General features: G+C 36.9%; 1 protein-coding gene across 1 annotated transcript in view; it reads right to left on the bottom strand.

The window, feature by feature from the left end:
- Nucleotides 1-12133: 12133 nt before the first annotated feature.
- Nucleotides 12134-20168, bottom strand: part of Smp_149730 (SmCL2-like peptidase (C01 family)) — a gene marked incomplete at both ends in the record, with an annotated part of 12324 nt that continues 4289 nt past the window's right edge. Inside the window, 3 exons of the mRNA XM_018790640.1 lie at nt 12134-12344; nt 14044-14197; nt 17514-17691. Coding sequence (XP_018646152.1) covers nt 12134-12344; nt 14044-14197; nt 17514-17691 — 543 coding nt within the window. The remainder of the gene's footprint in view (nt 12345-14043; nt 14198-17513; nt 17692-20168) is intronic.

Raw genomic sequence — 20168 nt, forward strand, 5'->3', positions numbered from 1 at the left:
CTATGGTGTATACATCGCTAAAGTATTTAGAGAATACATGAGCTTTGCCAAAGTCGTCCTCCACTAGTGATGAGACAGTACTGTCTCCCCATAGTGAAGGAACATTTCTTCTTCTTTTTGTCCTTTGGTTTATATACGAATACGAGCGTTTAGGGCATTCTATGGATTCCCTAACGATTTTCTCTTCGTACAGCTTTCTGGCCTTACGAAGGGTTGGGGCACAGGTATTTCGAGCCTTTTGATACTGAGATTTTGCCTCGTCTGTCCCCAGTAACCTAAATCTGTCCCACATTTTCCTTCTTTTACGGAGAAGGATGCGAACCTCCCTACTTAACCACGGTGGGGAGTTTCTCGGTCTCTTAGGTGTAGTCCAAGGGATGTGGGGGGCGGTAACTTTTAAGTATAAATTCCGGAATAAGTCCCAAGCCGTTTCGATTGATGACTCTGGGTCTATTTTCCAATCTACTGATGATGCTGATTTCATGATGTCTGGTATGTTTGCTTTCCAGACGTTAGGTCTGGATTGAGCTGAAGCGTACTCGTGATCGACAGTTATATGGAAGTCAAAGCTTAAAACTGCATGATCACTTTTGCCTAGGGGTGGCATGTAATCCAGGTTTGCAACGTCGTCCTCATAATGAGTCAATATAAGATCTAGTAAGGATGATGCAGAACCCGGGTCGTACCTAGTTGCTTCCTTCATGTGTTGCACCAGGGCACATGTGATTACCGCATCAACTAGTTCCTGTTCGAAGGAATTTACTGACGATTCAGTCCGCAGGTTTCCCCAGTCCACCATGGGTGCATTAAAGTCCCGTAGGATTAGACATCGATCACTTCGTGATAAAGTGTTGAGACTGCTTAGCAGGACCTCGTTTGCCTCACAGCTTGGACTGCGATAGATCAAACTAAGTAGCAACTCTTGCCCCCTGCATTTCAGGCGGCAGCAAACTAATTCATACGTCCCACTCTCATGGGATACACTGTCGATAATGGTGAATGGAATAGCATTCCTAATGAATAGAGCTACTCCCCCTCCTTTACGCGTTTGTGTTCTATCGGCCCCTACTAATGTAAAACCCTCGAAATCAAGTTCCCTACTATCTATAGACGGCGTCAGCCATGTTTCTGTGACTGCGATTATGTCTGGCCTAGTTGAGTCAATCTGTACACCTAGTTCCGGTAGCTTATTTAGTAAGCTCCGGGCGTTGGTATAACAGATCCGAAGCCTATTTAGGTGGCCTCGTGCTTCACCCAGAGTGGCTTCGGCATCATCCTCTGTCGAAGCCTCACAACCCGAAAATTTACAATTTTCAGGTCTTTTTCGCCAGCGTCTAATCTGAGCTGTAGTTCCCTTTCGGCTTCCCGTCTTTTAACACGGTCCGCCAACGGTAAGTCCTTACGGAGAAAAACTCCTGAACCCTTTAATTTGTGTCCATTTTCTAAGATTAAGTCGCGTTCGTTTAGGGATTTGAAAACGACTTTGAGTAGTCTAGACTGATTTGGTTTCAGATGCGCTAGATTTCCTAGTCTATACACCTTTAGCAAGGTGACTCCGGGGATGTTTTTGGGCATAACTTGGTTGAGTAGTTGTTTTATCAACACAATGTCATGCTCAAAACGAGCTTTCGGTTCTAAGCTGTCACTCTCCTTGACTCTATGGAGAATGACCGATCTGTCACTGTGATCAGACCTCGGCTTGTCGACCCTTTTGGTGGGGGTATGATTTCCTTTTACGTCATTTTGACGTTTTTTTCTTACGACCCGTACCCAATCGCCAACGTTCTTAGGAGTGGTAACCACAGTCGCGTCAGGCGTACTGTGGGATTCCGGAAAGTTCAGGACGACGTGGGAGATTGGGTCATCTTTCGCGCTGGAAACCGATCGAGCCTTGCGGTTTCGGTTTCCGGAAGTTCCCTTCTGGGCACCATTTTTGATGCGAGGGATAGAAGAGACTTTTTTGCGCGAGTTTCTGGTTGTGACAGACCTCTTTGGAGGATGTTCTTCCTCCTTTGTAGAGTGTGGGTCGGCATTTTTTGGACTCACTTGGGCCTGCCTTGTGTCAATCTGTGTGTCGACAGATTGAGTTCTGACTGATGTATCCCGACCGCGCTTGCCGGGACACTTTTTCGCGGCATTTACTATTGAGATGGCCTCGGTTAACAAGCTATTTGCATCCAAACAGCACTGTTGACATAGCCATACGCACCCATTTTTACTGAACCACTTGAAAGCTGCAGGTGTTAGATTTGTGCAAACTTCGTGGTACCAACCTTTGCACTCATCGCACTGCATGCCGCTATCAACAGGATATCGACATCCTGGGCGGTGGCAAATGCTTTTGTTGCATCTTCCAGTCATTTTAGGATGCGAAAGTGAGTGTTGACTATAAGTAGAAAAAAACTATAAATAGTTAGGACTAAAGTACTAACAGACACAATAGAAAAACAAAGGTACTCTGGAGTACCGACGATAAAACTATTTAGGATACCAAAAATGATACTCTAATAGAATACTTTAACTGAAAGAAATTCAATCAAAGTATAAAAACAGCAGTCTTGATACGTTAATAACGATCAAAACAATAGAATTTACTCAACGAGGAAAAATACCACTGTCTTTTTTAAATAGCGCGCGTAACGAATCGTGATATGACATGAAATCTTACCTCCGTATTTTGGAGAATTCACAGTATGCGTTCTTCGGAACTTCGTCTTTCTGTTTCACACATCTTTCTAAGTTCCAGTCTCAATGTATATAATACATTTTTCTAAAAGCAATCATGTGGATTTCTGTTTTAACGAATTGCTAGTCTCTGCTTAGGGGTGATTCAGTAGTCACATACCGTCTGAGTTTTAAGGACAAACGATTCACGTATGTGCGTATTTAAAGATAAATTACACGAAAAAGATATGCTGGGTATATTTTACGTATCAAAAAAACATTATCTTATTTGCAGCATAATGGAAGGGTAAGGATGAACTTATGGAGCGTAATATCATCCTTTACAAAAAACGAAACGTACGGGTCATATATGTGTGTTAAATATGAATGTGATTAAATGAGAGTTAACTTGTGTATAATTTGACATCCGTGCTATCAAGGACCACGGAAAAAATCATCCACAAACAGCTGTTATCAAGTTTACTCTCAGCTGGCCTGATTAGGCCATTGCAAAACGGGTTAATGACTAAACGCCCATGCATCACATCGCATTTGGAATTACTTGATCAGATTACACAGATCTTGGATCTTGCTACTTTAAGCTTGTGAATGTAGCCAGTGAGGTTATACAAGGAAGTGTGATTGGCCCATCACTATTTCGCTTTTACTTTTGTGACATGGTTGCAAGCGTTAGTCAATTGAAGCTAGACCACCAAGGAAAACCTAGAAGCCCTGGACGGCCGTTTCGTCCTATTGTGGGACTCCTCAGCAGTGCGCACCCACGACCTCACCGCGCGAGAATAACTCAGATTCATTTTATCTTCATCACATATAAATAACACATAGAAATTTATATTAGATTACCTTTTGCAATTATTCTTGACTTTTTTAGCATTGTGTTGAATTACTATTGCACAAAAGTTTATGCTAATATCTGTATCCTATTACATAAATTTACGTATGTCTACCCGAGTGGACACCAAACTACTAATGCACAAACACTTATTCCACCGTTATATCTTACCGCGATGATAAGTTATTTTCCTATTTATTTACTTATTTTTGATCGTTTTGTTATTCACTTGGCGGTACATACATAAGCTCTTGTTTTTGTTGTGTTAACAAACATGCCTATTAAACCATTTGCGTATTTCGCGTTTCCTCCATTTTTGTTCCCTTATTTTATCTCTTTTCTTCCTTAAAGTCAAATCAATATTCTTCTCAATTACACCGAACCTGTCTTTTTTTTCAAACATGGCAAATACTATACTAACATTATTGAAATTTGTGTGTTATTGTATTTCTGAAGAAACCTGTAATGGCTTTTTACAACACTTATATACCCATAAGCTATTTATGAATAATAATAATGTTTAATATGAGACAGAAATAATGAGATTTGTGAACAAGGTTTTCGTACATTGTCTGAGGAACATAAAATAAGTTTATAAGATAATTGGTTGCATCGGTATTGAGCGCATTTGTCCTTGCTACAAAAACAATAGACCTAATCCCAAAACTGTTGATTTGCTATGATGTGACTTTCTAATCTATAAGATATTGTATGGAAGTCACATCATTGTCTATATAGACTCGTCCTAACGTGACAACCAGGACCATGCTATTTAGGACTTCCAAAGAACACATTTGCGCTGGTGATGGAATGACATATTTGCTATGAAAAGGAAGAAGTTACACAAAGTGACCACCCGTAAATGTTCTTTTCAAGATGCTAGAGTTGAGTGTAATAATTATGATGCATTGAATGAAGTTTGCTCCCAAGACATCAAGAATTCCACTACATTACTTAGTTATCTCAATCCTATGTGTACTCAAGGACGTATAGTTCACAATTCATTGAGGAATTGCAAAGCAAGTCATAAAGGTGAGCACAAGTTTGGTAAATATTCGTCCTGTGGCGATTTTTGCCTATGTAATTCATATGTATTTTGTAATGCTAAATGCCCTAAATGTGGCAAAATTGGACATACTACGTCAGTTTGTAAAGCTAGTTTTCATTTCGTTTCAAGTAAACTAGAATTTCTAATTCTGATCTTTTTAATTTGGGTGATTCTAATAGTCATCTTGCTTACTTACTTACGCCTGTTACTCCCAATGGAGCATAAGCCGCCGACATGTAATAGTCATATGCTATCCTTATTTACAACTTCCAGTAATTCACTTCATATTCAAAAACGATTATGTCTGTCCAGTGGTGCTTTCCACGATTTTATTGTTGACACTGATAGTATCAAGTCCATCATTCCGGTCGGGAGGCTGAAGTCACCTAGTCCTGATGTTATAATCATGCCTTCCAAAGTTTCCATATCTAGTTTTGTAGGTAATAGGCTATCTATTCCTCGGTGTTGTGATTTGTTGGTCAGAGTTGATAATTCTTTAATTATAAATTGTAGATTTCTGATTACTGCGCATGGGCCGTCTATACTAGGTCTATAAAATTTAAGAATGATTTAGGGTCAGCTTTCCCTATTGGTCACTGGGAATAGTTCTAATGAAGTGCTTGATAACTTGCTAACTACGGAGTTGGAGTGAGGAAAATAATTCACGACTCCAAAGTTACCTATTTTTATGTGCAAGCAAGAAATTTCAAAACCTTGGAAACAAACTTCAATTCTACTACTGCTGCAAAGTTAAGAGGCCTAGATAGTAGAGCAGCTGAATTCCCTCAGTAAATAATTAGTAGATCGGACACAAAAGAAACAATGATGAAGTTGTTTAAACAAAGCAATCTTCGTAAAAGAAACATTTTCCACATTTTATGAAATGTCTATTAAAACAGCTTAATATGTCTGTGGTCGATATGCAAACCAGTCACAACAACCAAATTCGTTGCAAGGAACGAGGTGAGTATGTTCCAATTTCGGTTTCTAGTTCCAATACTAATGGGTATGCTCTAGTTCATACGGAGTCTACATCCAATACACAGTCGGACAGACACACTACGAGACTAAGAAGAAGTACAATATGTTACAGAAGTTTGAATTCCCAATCAACCTGTAGCGGATGAGATATTTGTGCGAACTGATGGTTTCTTTAGATTTGATTGTCATCTATTTCTGCCTGTCTCCCCCCACAAACGCATAAACAAAGCTCCATGGGTCTCGCAGGGTCACACTACATAGAACCACATCGATCATATTTGCACCACTGAGAAATCCGGATGGTCAATGGAAGACATGAGAACACAGATAGGAGCTGACATAGCTTCGGATCACCACCTGGTGGTTGTTAAGACTAAACTGAAGCTAAAGAAACACTTAACAAATAGCATTACAAAGGTTCAGTACAGCCTTCCTTCGAGCTACTGACAAACTTAACGAATTAAAGATAATTCACGACAACAGGTTCCAAGCCTTCTAAGATCTTCTGAAAGAAGATGAAACCCTTTGGAGGAAAATTGGAAAAGGATCAACAAAGCACTAATTTCAATGTGTCAGGAGGTTCTAGACCTCACAAGCACCATCATAAGAAATGGATCTCTATCGAAACCACGCATGTAACTCAAGAAAAGAAGACCAGGGAGACAGCAACTAACAACAGCTAAACAAGAACAGAAAAAGTCAAGGCAAAAACTGGATATACAGGAGAAAAAAATGAAGTGAAGATGAGCATTAAAGTCGACAAGCAGAGATACGTGGAAGAGCTAGCAACGACAGCAGAAAAACTTTCATGAGTAAGGAATATGAAACAACTATATGACTCAGTGAAGAAACTAGCAGGAAAACATGATAAACCGCAGAGGTCGGCCAAGGACAAAGTAGCAAGACAATCACTGATATTCAGGAACAGAGGAGCAGATAGGTAGACCAACCCCACTGAACCCACGATAAGATATTGAAGAAAGGAGATCTGAGCAATCGTGAGAACTGCAGATGCATCGCACTACTATCGGTACCAGGGAGTTTTTAACAGTGTTGTTGAACCGGACGAAAGATTCAGTAGACGTACAGTTTCGAGATCAACAGGTTGGATACCGTAAGGATCGACCGTACACAGATCAAACCATGAGAATACAGATCATCGTTGAACTATCAATTGAGTGGAACTCGTCACTATACATCAACTTTCGTGACTATGAGATAGCGTTTGAAAAAGTGAATAGGAGGGCATTATGAGAACTTCTTCGACACTCTGGTATGAGTGGCAGAGAAAATGGTCAACATCGTTCGGAATTTATACGACGATCAACACTGAGAAGTCGTCGATGGAGGACAGCTGACAAATTCATTCTAGGTGAAGACTGGTGTCAGACAAGGTTGATTACTCTCACCCTTTCTCTTTCTTCTGGTGGTTCGATAGTTTGTGAAAACTTCCACATCTCAATGGAAGCACGGGATACAATGGACAGCTCGGAATCAATTAAACGACTTGAACTTTACAGATGACCTAGTTCTTACACCCTCTACACACAAACAAATGCAGGTCATGACAATCAGTGTGGTAGAAGCCTCTACATCACTAGGACTCAACATACACAAGGGAAAGAACAAGATCTTGAAATACATCACAGAGAACACCAACGCAATCATTATTGATGGAAAATCTCTATAAGAGTTGGAAACTTTCCCATACATGGTCAGTATCATCGATGAACAAGGTAGATCTGATGCAGACGTAAAGGTGAGGATTTGTAAAGTAAGGACATCATTTCTACAGCTGTACAACATATGGGACTCAAAACAGCTGTCAACCAATATCAAAGTCACAATCTTCAATAAGAACTTCAAGACAGTTCCACTGTACGGAGCTGAAACCGGGACTACTACCACATCCAACATCAAAAAGGTACAAGTATTTATAAACAATTGTCTAAGTAAGATACTCAATGTCCGTTGACCGGATACCATCAGCAACAGGCAGCTGTGAGAGAGGACAAACCAGGTTCCATCTGAAGAGGGAAATGGGGAAAGGCGTTGGAGATGGATATGATATATATTGAGGAAATCATCAAGAATGCATCAAGAAGCAACCCCTAACTAAGAATCGTGAAGGTAAGTGGAAGAGAGGAGGACTAAAGAATACAAGACGTCGAGAATTGGAAGGAGACGTGGAAAGGATGAGTAGCAACTGGAAATAAGTGGAAAGGATTGTCTAGGACAAGGTTGAATGGAGTGTGCTGGTGGGCGATCTGTGCTTTTCCACAAGGGCTAAGTCATGTCAGACTTATATTGCATTGTTTTAGGAATTCCTGGTTATCCCATTGATTTGAATACTCCCAAAAATCATGCGTATATTCAGTTTCAAAGATTGTGCATCTATGAACCAATGCCACTACAAGTTTACTGCTTCTAGAGACTTAATGGAGCCTGATAGGCGATGACGTGAAATGAGAGCATTTGTCTTTTCACAAGCGGTTCTAAAAGGCTATTCGTTGACGCAGTTTTGCAGGTGCGTTCATTCAGAATTTGAGCTTGCCACTTTGGCACTCTCCATCTGACTCCCTAATGCACAAATGATAAATCATGAAGAGTAATCGTTTCCTGGTCAGAAGCACTATATTATCAATCTCTAGAATATAACTATGAGAGCTCATCAAGTACAATCACTTAAAGTTAGATGATACTTGGTTTCTGGTTTCACTTTCTTTAATAACTGTGATTCTGTTGTCAGACTGAAGAAATGTTGTTCACTATGATCGTTTATCTCATAGCTTAAATGTTCAACTACATTAATTTGTGGGTTGTTGAGTGGTATTGAGATTACAATTTTATGTGGATTTGCAATCGATGTAAGCTTTGGACTTCCTGTAGATCACCATGAAATATTAGAACACCTAGCGGAACAATATAAGGACTAATCAACACAGTCACAATTTTAAGCATCCAAGTGGATTAGTGCCAAACATAGTATATACATAGAGAAACTCTCCTTGTTAAACCTCAGTGCTTGAAGAAGCTAGGATAAATAACGTTCGAAATTGTTGTTTATTTGGCCAATAACAAAATACCTTTAACAAACAGAAGACACATGTTATCCGTATTACCCGTATTCCTTGGCGCAGCATTATATCTACAAGAAATCTGAAACACCTTTTCTTGATCACTTGTAATTTTAATGTGGAAAATTCGTTTAATTCTTCTGAAAATCTTGCAAATCTGCAGCAAGTTCTTGACATTTTTGTTTATCTAGAACTTCGAAAGTTTACTTGTTATTAATTGCAGTAAGCTGCTCTACAGTATGTTGCTGCGCGTTTTTGTCAGGTGCTAAAATGTAGCAATTAATTCACAACAATCGCTTTCCTGAGTAAGCCTATTTAAGTCGACAATCGTTTGCACTATCGCCTAAGCCTGTTGCTGTGATAAATGCTCGTTTATACTTTACAAACTGAACTGGTTTGGTAAAAGCCACTTCCATGAGGTGAAACGACGTTCCATAGAATACAAACAAATACAATTTGTAACAAGAGTTGTTGTATAATAACATTGGTTGACCGTGGTGAACAAGAAGCATATAAGAGTGATGACGTGGTGTTTGAAAGTGGGCTAACGCTTAAAGTTAGTTTTAAGTCAGTCGTGGTGATTAGAAACTTAAACAACAGGCGCATGAATTTTCGGTTTTCTCAAATAATCTACTTTAATGCGACAAAATTACCGGGAATACAGACAACATTACCACTGAACCGGATATTCAATTGAAACTCTATACTGGGTCAATAATTCACGATCGAAAATAAATAACCAGAGTAGTGACTGGAAAACACATAATTTAACACATAGATAGTCAATACTGTTGTTAAAGGAACGTTTCTAATCAGGACATGTGATCAGCGATTTCTAACCCAAATGTGAAGAATGTTGGAACTGATAAATTAAGTAATCGTGGTGACGAAGTATTTTAATAAAATAACGAACTCGAGGAGGCATCCAAATTGGTTTTAAAAAAAAGCCGAGCATCGAACTATTACTATTGAGACGAACAAAAGTGGGAAATTCAGCACACTAAGATAGATGTTTCGTCTTCTAATCATTCAAAGGTAATTTCAACCTAGTCCATATGCACTCCTTTCATTAAAGTCTTTTCTAAAGTGAACAGAATGTAAGAGTACTATTTATGGTCTTAAGCCTGTTCTAATCATCAACAGCTTTCTGTCAACATATGAATAAATGAAAACGTTTGTACACTGGTTGCACACAATTTGACTGTCCACAGAAAACAAAGTCATAAAGCATCGTAATCTTTATGACAGTCTTTGAAAGTTTTATATTTATTATATGAGGCAACCCACCCTGTTAGTTTCCTACTAAACCAAGGTATTTGAACAACTGAATATAAATGTCAAAAATGTGCAAATAATTCCTAAACCAATAAAATATCAGTGACAAAGCAATTTATTCGATTTCCATTTAAATTATTTCTTATTTGTTTTCATCCCAGCATATATATGTTTTGTAAACTTTAAACATCGACTTGTTGGAAGTATACAGGTTCTAGGTTTGAGTTTATTTGGTTTAATTACATAAAAAAGTATCTTTGAATAATCAGTATGGGGATTTGTGGAAACTGTAGTATTTTAACCGCTGAGATTCCTCAGGAGTGGGCACCTACGACACTTCACACGGGGTTCAAACACAGGACCTTCAGTTTCACATGAGAACGCGTAAGCTCTAGACCACTAAGCCGGCATCCAACGGTATCAATGTCTAAAATCAATCGATCTGTGATCCTTCGTTACCTTTCATCCATTGTCCGAGGCAGATAACTGTCTCACACCCGACACGGATTTGATTCCACTGGTCACTAGTGAGCACATGATTGTTATCAGTATGAGGATTTGTGGAGATTGTGTTAAGATTGCACAAGATCATGGAACTACAGCAACTCTCTTACAATCAATTTAGATTATGGTTAAACTTTGGTTAAGCCCTTTTACTAACTTAACAGAATATGTTATTCGAACAGTAACATTCTCATATTTCTTTCCATTATCATGTTCACTACCATATCTGTATAAATGTGTATGCTAGATATCATGATAGACTCGAGCTAAGATGTTGGTAGCTTAAATATCGCTCGATGAACCGATCTCTTATCCATGTATATATATATATCTATACGCGAATCCTATTATTAGTCTTTACCTTGCCTAGCTGCGCCTTATTCCATTTGACTATAAATTTGCCTCTGTATTTGTTCGCAGACACACATTCGTCTCTCCGTTTCAAATTCGCTCAATGTGCTTACAGCTTTGTGGTCTGTGCTATCCGCTAATAAACTGTAGTTGCTGCTCCTTATTGCCTTCTAATTTCAAAAAGCGTTGGGATTTATACAATAACGTTTACAAAGGGGATTGATTAACGAAGCCAAGTCACTACAGATCGATTGAAGTTAGACATGAACACCGTCGGATACCGGCCCGGGTAGTGGATGTACACTGCTGAAGAGTCCTGTAATCGAACAGAACGGCCCTCCAGTGATTCCAGGTTTTCAATGGTGGTCTAGCTTATATCGTTTCATGAATTCAACTATTTTCGAATAATATTAGTTGGCAGAGTTTTGTTAACATACATTTCTATCTAATCCAGATTCCTAATTAAGAGATTTACTCCACGAATAATTATATTGCCTTTTTAGTGAATAGTAATTATGAGTGTACTATGAAAATGTACCATCTAATACGAATAAAATGATAGGAACATAATTACATGAAATAATCATCTACAAGACTAGTTTAGGAAAGGCGAAAGGATTATCAGTAGTAAGATAATACAACAGCTTGGAAAAGTAACGCAGATAATTCAATGGTTTTTCGTTTAAGACATGATAACTTGATAATAGTTAGTGATAATCCTTATGAGTAGAATTTTAGAAATCGTATATGCTATTCTGCCGAATGCATACGAGAACTCTGGTCATAAAATAACTTTTTATATTACCTTTTTATATAATCATTATCTTATTTAAAATATTAATTTGTAGCAATACTTTTATGTCTTTCGTTTGATCAAAGCACTTGGAATTTTCCAGAAGTCATGATTTCTAATTATTCAGTAAACAATGAAATTCTGGTGAATTTCGAAAAAAAAATGCTAAGGAATTTCATGAAATGTTGAGCGCTGTTTTGATAACAATGCGTTGAAGGGAACAGGCCTTTCAAGTAAATCAAGAACTTCATCAAAGATAATGAAAACTGCATGGAAAATGTACGGTTATAGTAACCGTAAAAATAATAATAAAAGAGCCTTATTTTTAGGTATTCTACAGATACTTTAAAATTTGGTAACGGGAGCAGGTATACTGCCACAAATATGGTGTATTATTAGATGATGTACCGTCACTCCTACAAAACAATGCTCTTACAATACCGAATATTTTGAACCTTGAAGTATTAGTAGTTTTTGTAATTGTAGAATTACTGCATTCGAATGATCGCAAGCGAAAAATTTCCCAGTATTAAACAAAGAATCAACTCAACACTTTACTTTTTATCCAGATAATTTGAGAAGTGTATCTATAGTTTGGGTACACTTGCCATAGTTGCTATGCCACACATGTTATTATAATTACGACGCATTCTTACATAACCTTCTTCTCCCCAAGATGTACCCCAGCTATTTTTAATAGTCCAGTATTGTACACCATTTTCTTCTCCATATCCAACAATCAAAACTGCATGATTTACTTCTGTAGACGAACAAGACTGGGATTGATATATGCCGCTCCTAGAGAGAGATAAAAATTACTTCTTTAACGGACTTTTATTAAAAAGGGTTTCACAAAATCCCACTGAACTTTAAATTCAAAAGAACTTGGTTATGTTTCGTTTTTCAGGTCTCTAAGATTTCTAAAGTAATGTACTGATTATAATTTTCAGTTTATTTTCCATAACTTACGAGGAAGTAAAGCAGTAGCGCTTTATGAGCCGTACATGACGATGATAATATCATTTCTAAACAGACATATCATTTAGAGCAGATAGATCGTTTCCACTATAACTAATCATGTGCCTTCTGAGAATTTAATGAAGATATATGCTTTTATTGTTCGAATAAAGGGAATTACAGATTATCTTGGTAAAATATGAGGTCTACACATTGAATAGTTCATTTGCAAAATTCCATCCCTTGTCCTTCATATTCCGTATGTTTCTTCCGGTTTACAATTCGTTTATATTTCCTTATATGTTCTCTTAAACTCAATTTTCTTGGCCTTCTGCTGTCACTCAGTCAGTCAATCATCTACAACGTAGGACCAGTCACATATATGCATCGGTCCATGTTGTCATACTTCATTGTCATAACAAGATGAACACCAAATTCAAAGAAGCAGTCAATTCCGTGGTAGTAATTTATAAAAATGATTGCATATGAGGATATGATACAGGAAGAAAGAATTAGTTCGTAGAAAGAAAGCTATAAAATAATTTTAATCTCATGGTTTAAGGGAAGATAAAGAGTGTATACACTTATGCTATTGTGATCGATTCTGAGTCATGTCACCTAGAGTCTCCAACCATTGGTTACGATGGTCACGCAGACTCCAACCAAGTAGTCTGCATCTGCCAACATGACTTAGACCAGAAGTTAGTGACTATATGGACTGATATCACTTTTTAATTTAGCTGCTACTAACTTCTTTCTAACCATTCCCAACACTAGTCAGCATAGCGCGTCGTGGTACTCAGTGTTCAGGTATACATATTACGTGGCCCAACCATCTCAGTCGATGAAGATTCATGACCTCATCAACTGATTTACCATCATTCCCTAATACCCTGTGTCTAACCCCACTATTACTTACGTTGTGATCACAGCAGATACGAGCAATATTTCTAAGACATCTGTGATCAAATACTAGTAGCTTACGAGTATCTTCTACTCTTAATGGCCATGTTTCACAGCCGTAAAGTAGAACAGAGAGAACTGCCTAGCAGTATACTCGTCCTTTTATTGATAGACGGATATCTCGCCTTCGTCATAGGTGACATAAAGTAGCAAAAGCCAAACAAGCTTTTTGAATACGTGCAGAGATTTCATCAGAGACCAACCAATTAGGGCTGATCAGACTTCCAAAATAAGTGAGTTCAAGTCATTAAACTTAAATTACTTCGAATATACTGTCAAGCGGATAATAATGGTTAGTCACCATTGTCTCAGTCTCCAAATGATAATATTTAGTGTTCTTAAGTATCTTCATATGTTATTAGTCAGTTTGTTCATAAAACTCCTTGCCTTCTTATGATTCTGAAATATTTTACGAATATATTAATCCACTAAAGGTAAAACAACAATAATAAAATTAATTCAATGAATGTCCATTGATTCTTTGCGTACATTGCTTAGGTTCATCCAAGATTCGCTAACCATTTTTTCTCATTCTATTTAGCTATATAAAAATATTTGATAGCCTGCAAAGACTTACTTGTATCTCATAAATTGTTGCTCTACATTTATACCAGCTGAAACTGGTCCATGTTCATATAAAACATATTTCAACTGTTCTTCATCATTGAGTTTAATCTCTATAATTGATTTCGAGTAGGTTAATGATGTTGATTTAATATGTTGACATTTACCTTCCTAAAATGTGAATAACAAAACAACATTATGTACTTATTCTAAATTCATTTCTTATAAGATGTTTATGATGTTCATTTTCGGGATCATTCTTCGAATACAAACCAACCGAATGAGCAGTGAAATAACTTTTGATAATCCAAAATTACCATAATAACTGTTTATTAGTATGCCAGTATGCCAGACCATGTCGTTTACATAAAAAATGGTAGTTGCTTGATAAATCTTAAGATGTTTATACTTCAGTATAGTATAGGACTTGGTTAGATGAGAAGTAAAGACGAATGTACTGATGCAAGTGAATGCAACTGTATTTAACTGGTGGAGGATTGTTTATCTAGTTAGATTGTGTAATCACCTCATTATGTCGTGCTTCATTGACCAAAAGTTGTTCATTTAGTGAACTACTTACTTGGTTGAAAAAGTGAGTTTCTCTATAAAAGATTAAGATTGAATTTCGAATAAGTATCTGATTATTACCCACGGTAAAGAGAAATAAAACACTTACACAAAAATTAGGCTCCTCACTGATATGTATAGGCTCTGAGTAACAAGAATAATTGTGATACCCACCAGCTAAAGACATAAAATCTGGTCAGTTTTGAACAACTTTGTAACCGTTTACTTTAAACACAGTGTCTGACCTCAATTAGAAATTCACTTAAATCAAGTGCCTTGAATGACTAAATGCACTGAAGCAAAAACACTGTCCTACATTTCGTAGTCGAAAGTAGTATACTTCAGGACTCTATTAGAACCTGAATACGACTTCTCCTTCTGAAACTGAAATTAACCACTTAAGCTCCAAAATTTAAATTAAACGTCAAAAATTTATCAGTAGTAAAAAGGATTATTTTTGAGGATATTAGACCCTGTTCCATTTCGTATTAATAATAACTGATAGAAAATAATTCCATATCCCTGGTAATTTTATGGTTCATTAGAATTCATCACGTTTCTCAACATTTATTTTACAATGGAATCTAATTTAACTGATTATTTTTCTATAAGCCTACTTGAAAAAGAGAAATTCATTACTTAAATGTATCGCTCAGTAGAATAAAGTTGTTATGCTTATATTGTGTGGCAAAGAAAGCCAATTTAGATAAAGGGACAAGATACGAAATGTTTCCAAGCATAGAATTACGGTGATTTTTACAATAGTTAGTGTGGAGTCAAAGACTTATAATGAAGAATGTTGTCAAACTGGTTCACTTGTAGTTGTTGTATGAAATTGAAAGTGAGATATATAAAACAGGAGATTGTTTTTTCATGTTAACCCAAGAATATTGTTCGCGCATACAATGTTTATGAGAATTATTCAGTATTACTTGTAGTTTCATTTCTTTTACGATTATATTTTTCGAACAAATGTCGAGAATAGCCTTTGAAGGGCTATATATCTGATGGATGTGTTAAGGCACTTCAAAGTATCTGGGTTGGTGAGACTTTTAAGGTAGATAATGGTCTTCAAGTTATTATCTACTTGATATTATACTGATATGCTGAAGTCATCTGAACGAATATTAGTTACAACTCGGGCAACTGAGTTGAATGTGTCCTAGTATACTGTCGACTAACTTAAATTTAGATCGAAGAGATGGTCATCGTTATTAAGCAGGGATAGATGGTATCTAGGAACAAGGTTCAAGACTCATGTCTTATCCTGTTTGGAACTCTTCAGCTGAATGTATCTCCATACTAGATCTGACATTCACGCTGAGACTCAAACCCAGTATCGTTCGATCCACCCCACTGAACAAGCAACTGGCTTTCTGGACTCAGTAATCAAGTGAATGGCGTTTGAAGCGAATAATACTGGGTTCGAGTATTGGAGTGAACATATGCCTGAATACAAGTACTTCCAGCCAACGAGTCCCAAATAGGACGAAACGCGAGTCTTGGATTCTACTGGTAGCCACAATCTATCTTTGCTTATGATGCTTGTGACTTAAGATAATATCGAGGCAGTCCGCACAGGATAAACATATGCCAAAAAGAGACTGACCAATTTCAGTCCTAAACATTCCTGGAAAGATTCAAACAATACAAAAATAAAAAATTGTCCTTATTATGATTTTTAGGAAGCTTACGTTGACTATCAAACAAAGTATTTCGAAAAAAATTATATTTAGAATTTTTAATATGAAAGTAGATTTGGTTTCATTATATCCTATTCAGTACATGTTTTTTTATTTAGGCGTAACCTATTTATTTCATTTACTAGCAACCCCTCCCACCCCTACCCTCCCCCCAAAAAAAACACACACTGAAAAATAAACTCATAATCAATGTTATCCATCACGTGATCTTTCCATTAATATTAAAATTTTTTTTAATTTGAGTATTTTTTTTACTAGGGTGGTAGTTGTTTAATCTGGAAATATGAGTTTTAATTAATACCAGTAGAACTCTGATTTTAGAATTTGATATTATAAGTAGTATGTATAACAATGATAATAATTAAAGTAATAAAATGAAATATATAGTATATCATTTTACCTCCGATTTGCTTAGAATAAAAAAACATGAGTTAGATATTGAGTTACACAAAAATATAAAAAAAATTTCTTAATTTGCAGTATTATACTGAAATGTAAAATTTAGAATTAAAGTTAAATTGAATACTCTTGCTGGAGCACATTTATATAGAATAGTATGAAGGAAATTGGATGTGTAAAATCAAATTTTGAACTCAGTTTTATGTAGTGCGTCCCAACCAAACGGGTAACAGTTCTGTGATCAGTAATTACTTACGCCTGTTACCCTTCGTGGAGGAGCATAGGCAGCATACCACCATTCTCCATCCAACCGTGTCCTGTGAAATCCTTTCCAGTTCTTTCCAGATGTTATTCATTCTTTCCATATCTGTTTCTATTTCCCGCCGTGATGTATTTTTTAGCCTTCCTTTTTTCCTCTTCCCTTCACCATTCCAAGTTAGGGATTGCCTCGTGATGCACATTGGTGATTTCCTTAATTTATGTCCTATCCATTTCCAACGTCTTTTCCTAATTTCCTGTTCATCTGGAAGCTGGTTTGTTCTCTCCTATAAAACGCTGTTGCTGATAGTATCCGGCCAATGGATGTTGAGTATTCTGCGTAAACAACTGTTTGTAAATACTTTTACCTTTTTGACGATGGATGTAGTATTTCTCTACGTTTCAGCTCCGTACAGTAGGGCTGTCTTGACGTTCGTATTTAAGATTCTCACTCTGAAATTAGTTGACAGTTGTTTTGAGTTCCATATGTTCTTCAATTGTAGAAATGCTGCCCTTGCTTTGCCAATCCTCGCCTTTACATCTGCATCAGATCGACCTTGTTCATCAATGATGCTTCCCAGGTACGTGAATGTTTCTACATCTTCCAGAGTTTCGTCATCAAGTGTGATTGGCTTGGCGTTCTGCTTGTTGTATTTTAGAATCTTGCTTTTTCGTTTGCGTATGTTGAGGCCTATTGATGTAGAGGCAGCTGCTGCAACATTAGTTGTCTTCGTCTGTATTTGTTCGTGTGTATGAGATAGGAGGGCTAGGTCATCTGCGAAGTCCTCCGTAATGAGTATAATGGAGGAAAAAGAATAATTCATAAATCACTAACTAAAGGAGTAACTATAGCTCTATTATGGTAGACAAATGCTTCGTCATCTAAGGTTTCTCGGCGCTGGTCTTTAGGATCGATGAATTCTAGAGTTTATACATACCTTGAAACCCTGATCTTCAAAGGGATGTGTTCACTTATTACAACTCTGGACAAATGATTTACGGTACTTAGTTCTTTAGAGGGTGATAGTAGCTGTGGCGTCCATATCTTCGTGGTTTACAGACACGTGGTCTCTTTGTAATGCTGCAGCTATTTGCCGTCGATACTCTGTAACGAAAAAGAGTCTCATGTGTAGCTGTTATGTATCCGGGTAGTGCTTGTCGTAGGAATATGTAGGAGGGCTACATCTGACTTCTACCCATCTGCATTGGTCTACTGGGATGGTATGGTTTGGATGCTAAACCAGGGTATAGTAGTTACCACCATGATAACGTGTACGTTCAAGAGTCTTCTGCCGTGGCTGGATCCATCCTCTGGCTTTATTTGGATTCTTGAACGATCCGATTGGTTTCGTAAAGACTCTGAGGACTATGGGCTGTTGTCTGCTATGACAGTTAGCTAGCGCGTAGCTCTGCTACCTATGCTGAGTCTTAGGAGTGGCTGGGCTCTTCCTCTTGGATGCTGTAGACGATTGGAATGTGGGTAGTGGTCTGGTCGGTTCTTAAAGTACCCGGATAGGGGTGCTTCTTTGTGTGATCTCCGATATGATGTGCGGTGATCATGTGGACGAAACATGTATTTTCCTTACGGTAAGGGGTAGCGTGAGCAACTAAAAAGCCACACAACTTCATGTGTTGTGAAAATGACACACATGTACGTGCATCACGGCTACTGAGTAACTGTGATTCTACAGTTAAAATAATGAAATTGATAGTAGTTATTATGTAACATAAGTAATAAAATTATTATAATAATAATGACAAGAATTCATTTAAGATGTGCTAATGACAACTTTGTTACTAGGAAACGAGATGGATTTGATCTGGTAGACACTATTTACGATAGTATCAGGTTTATTAAAATGATCGAAGCTGTTAATTATCAACTAGTATTTCTTGACTGTCCTGACTTTTTGTTAATATAAAAACTAGTACCTGTAAAAAAACTGATATAGTTAAAGAAATATATAGATTGCGAGGTAGTGCATGTTCTATCTAAGTAGATCACATTTGCTTAAAATCTGGTAAACAGATATGAACAGCTTTTCATGAAGACAGAAGACAAACAGGTTAAATTAAACATGGTCGTATCCGTATTCAGAGTAAACAATGAACCTAAAGCGTTTGTAAGAAAAGTTAACTATAAGTGAAGGCGAAATGAAATGGAGTTGTGTACCCGAGAGTTAAATTAAGTACCGTAGTCATCTCTTAACGTTAACAAACAACAGAGGGAATTAGAACGATTCCATATAGAGGTTGATTTTTATACAAATAACACCATTAGGTTTACAGTGGTGAATATCAAAAATAGGATTCCAAAATGGGAATTCCCTTATTTGATGCCAAATCATGTAATCAGATGAATGTCAGGGTAGAGAGATACAATTACTGTTTGGGACAGGTTCCTAGATCCTCAGAATACCTCAGATTAACGGTACCATTATGGTCAAAAGAAACAGAACATAAAATCGTTTTCTATAGAAATGAAATTCTTCTAAAAAGTTTGTCACATATGAAGAAACATTACCAACTGAAGCTCTACATGCATTAGGAATCCTAAAAATATTAACAAATGAGATGGAGTGTAGTTAGATAAACCCTTCTAACAATTGATTTCTGAATTAGAAAAAACATTATCTTGAACATTCGTTCCTGTTTGTACCACCATAATATTGATGTTAGCAACAATGTAATTTTAATCTATTTCACTGATTGCTGAATCCGGATTTATATCCAGTTGCTTTTGTCTAACGTTTAAAAAAATATTAACAATTTTGTCTAATAAGACATACTTTGACTAGCTTACTTTTAAGTAAATATGCTTTCAATTTTATTGATAAACAGAATTATTTATAAAACACTAGCTGTTGACAAATGTTTCATCTTCTTCACTGGGTTTTGATAACATATAGAAACATTTACTTATTGTTATTATTAGCTCTATTCAATATTATACTTTTGGTACAATATAGAATTTTCAGCACAAAGTATTTCAACAAGTTTCCTTTTTATCAGAAGAGGTTTTCTGTACCAGTAATTTTGAGGGAACTGGTGCTTCCTGACGGGTTCGATCCTGTGTCACTTAGCTTCATAGTTAGAGACGTTACCAGTGAGCTATTCAAGCCGCGACAGACCTCCTAAAGGACTGAGATGTAGGGTTTCCAGTTGACCACTTCCAACAAACATCTTATCTCAAAATATGGACGCAGTGTCG

This window comes from Schistosoma mansoni, assembly GCF_000237925.1.
Source record: "Schistosoma mansoni, WGS project CABG00000000 data, supercontig 0049, strain Puerto Rico, whole genome shotgun sequence".
Lineage (NCBI taxonomy): Eukaryota > Metazoa > Platyhelminthes > Trematoda > Strigeidida > Schistosomatidae > Schistosoma > Schistosoma mansoni.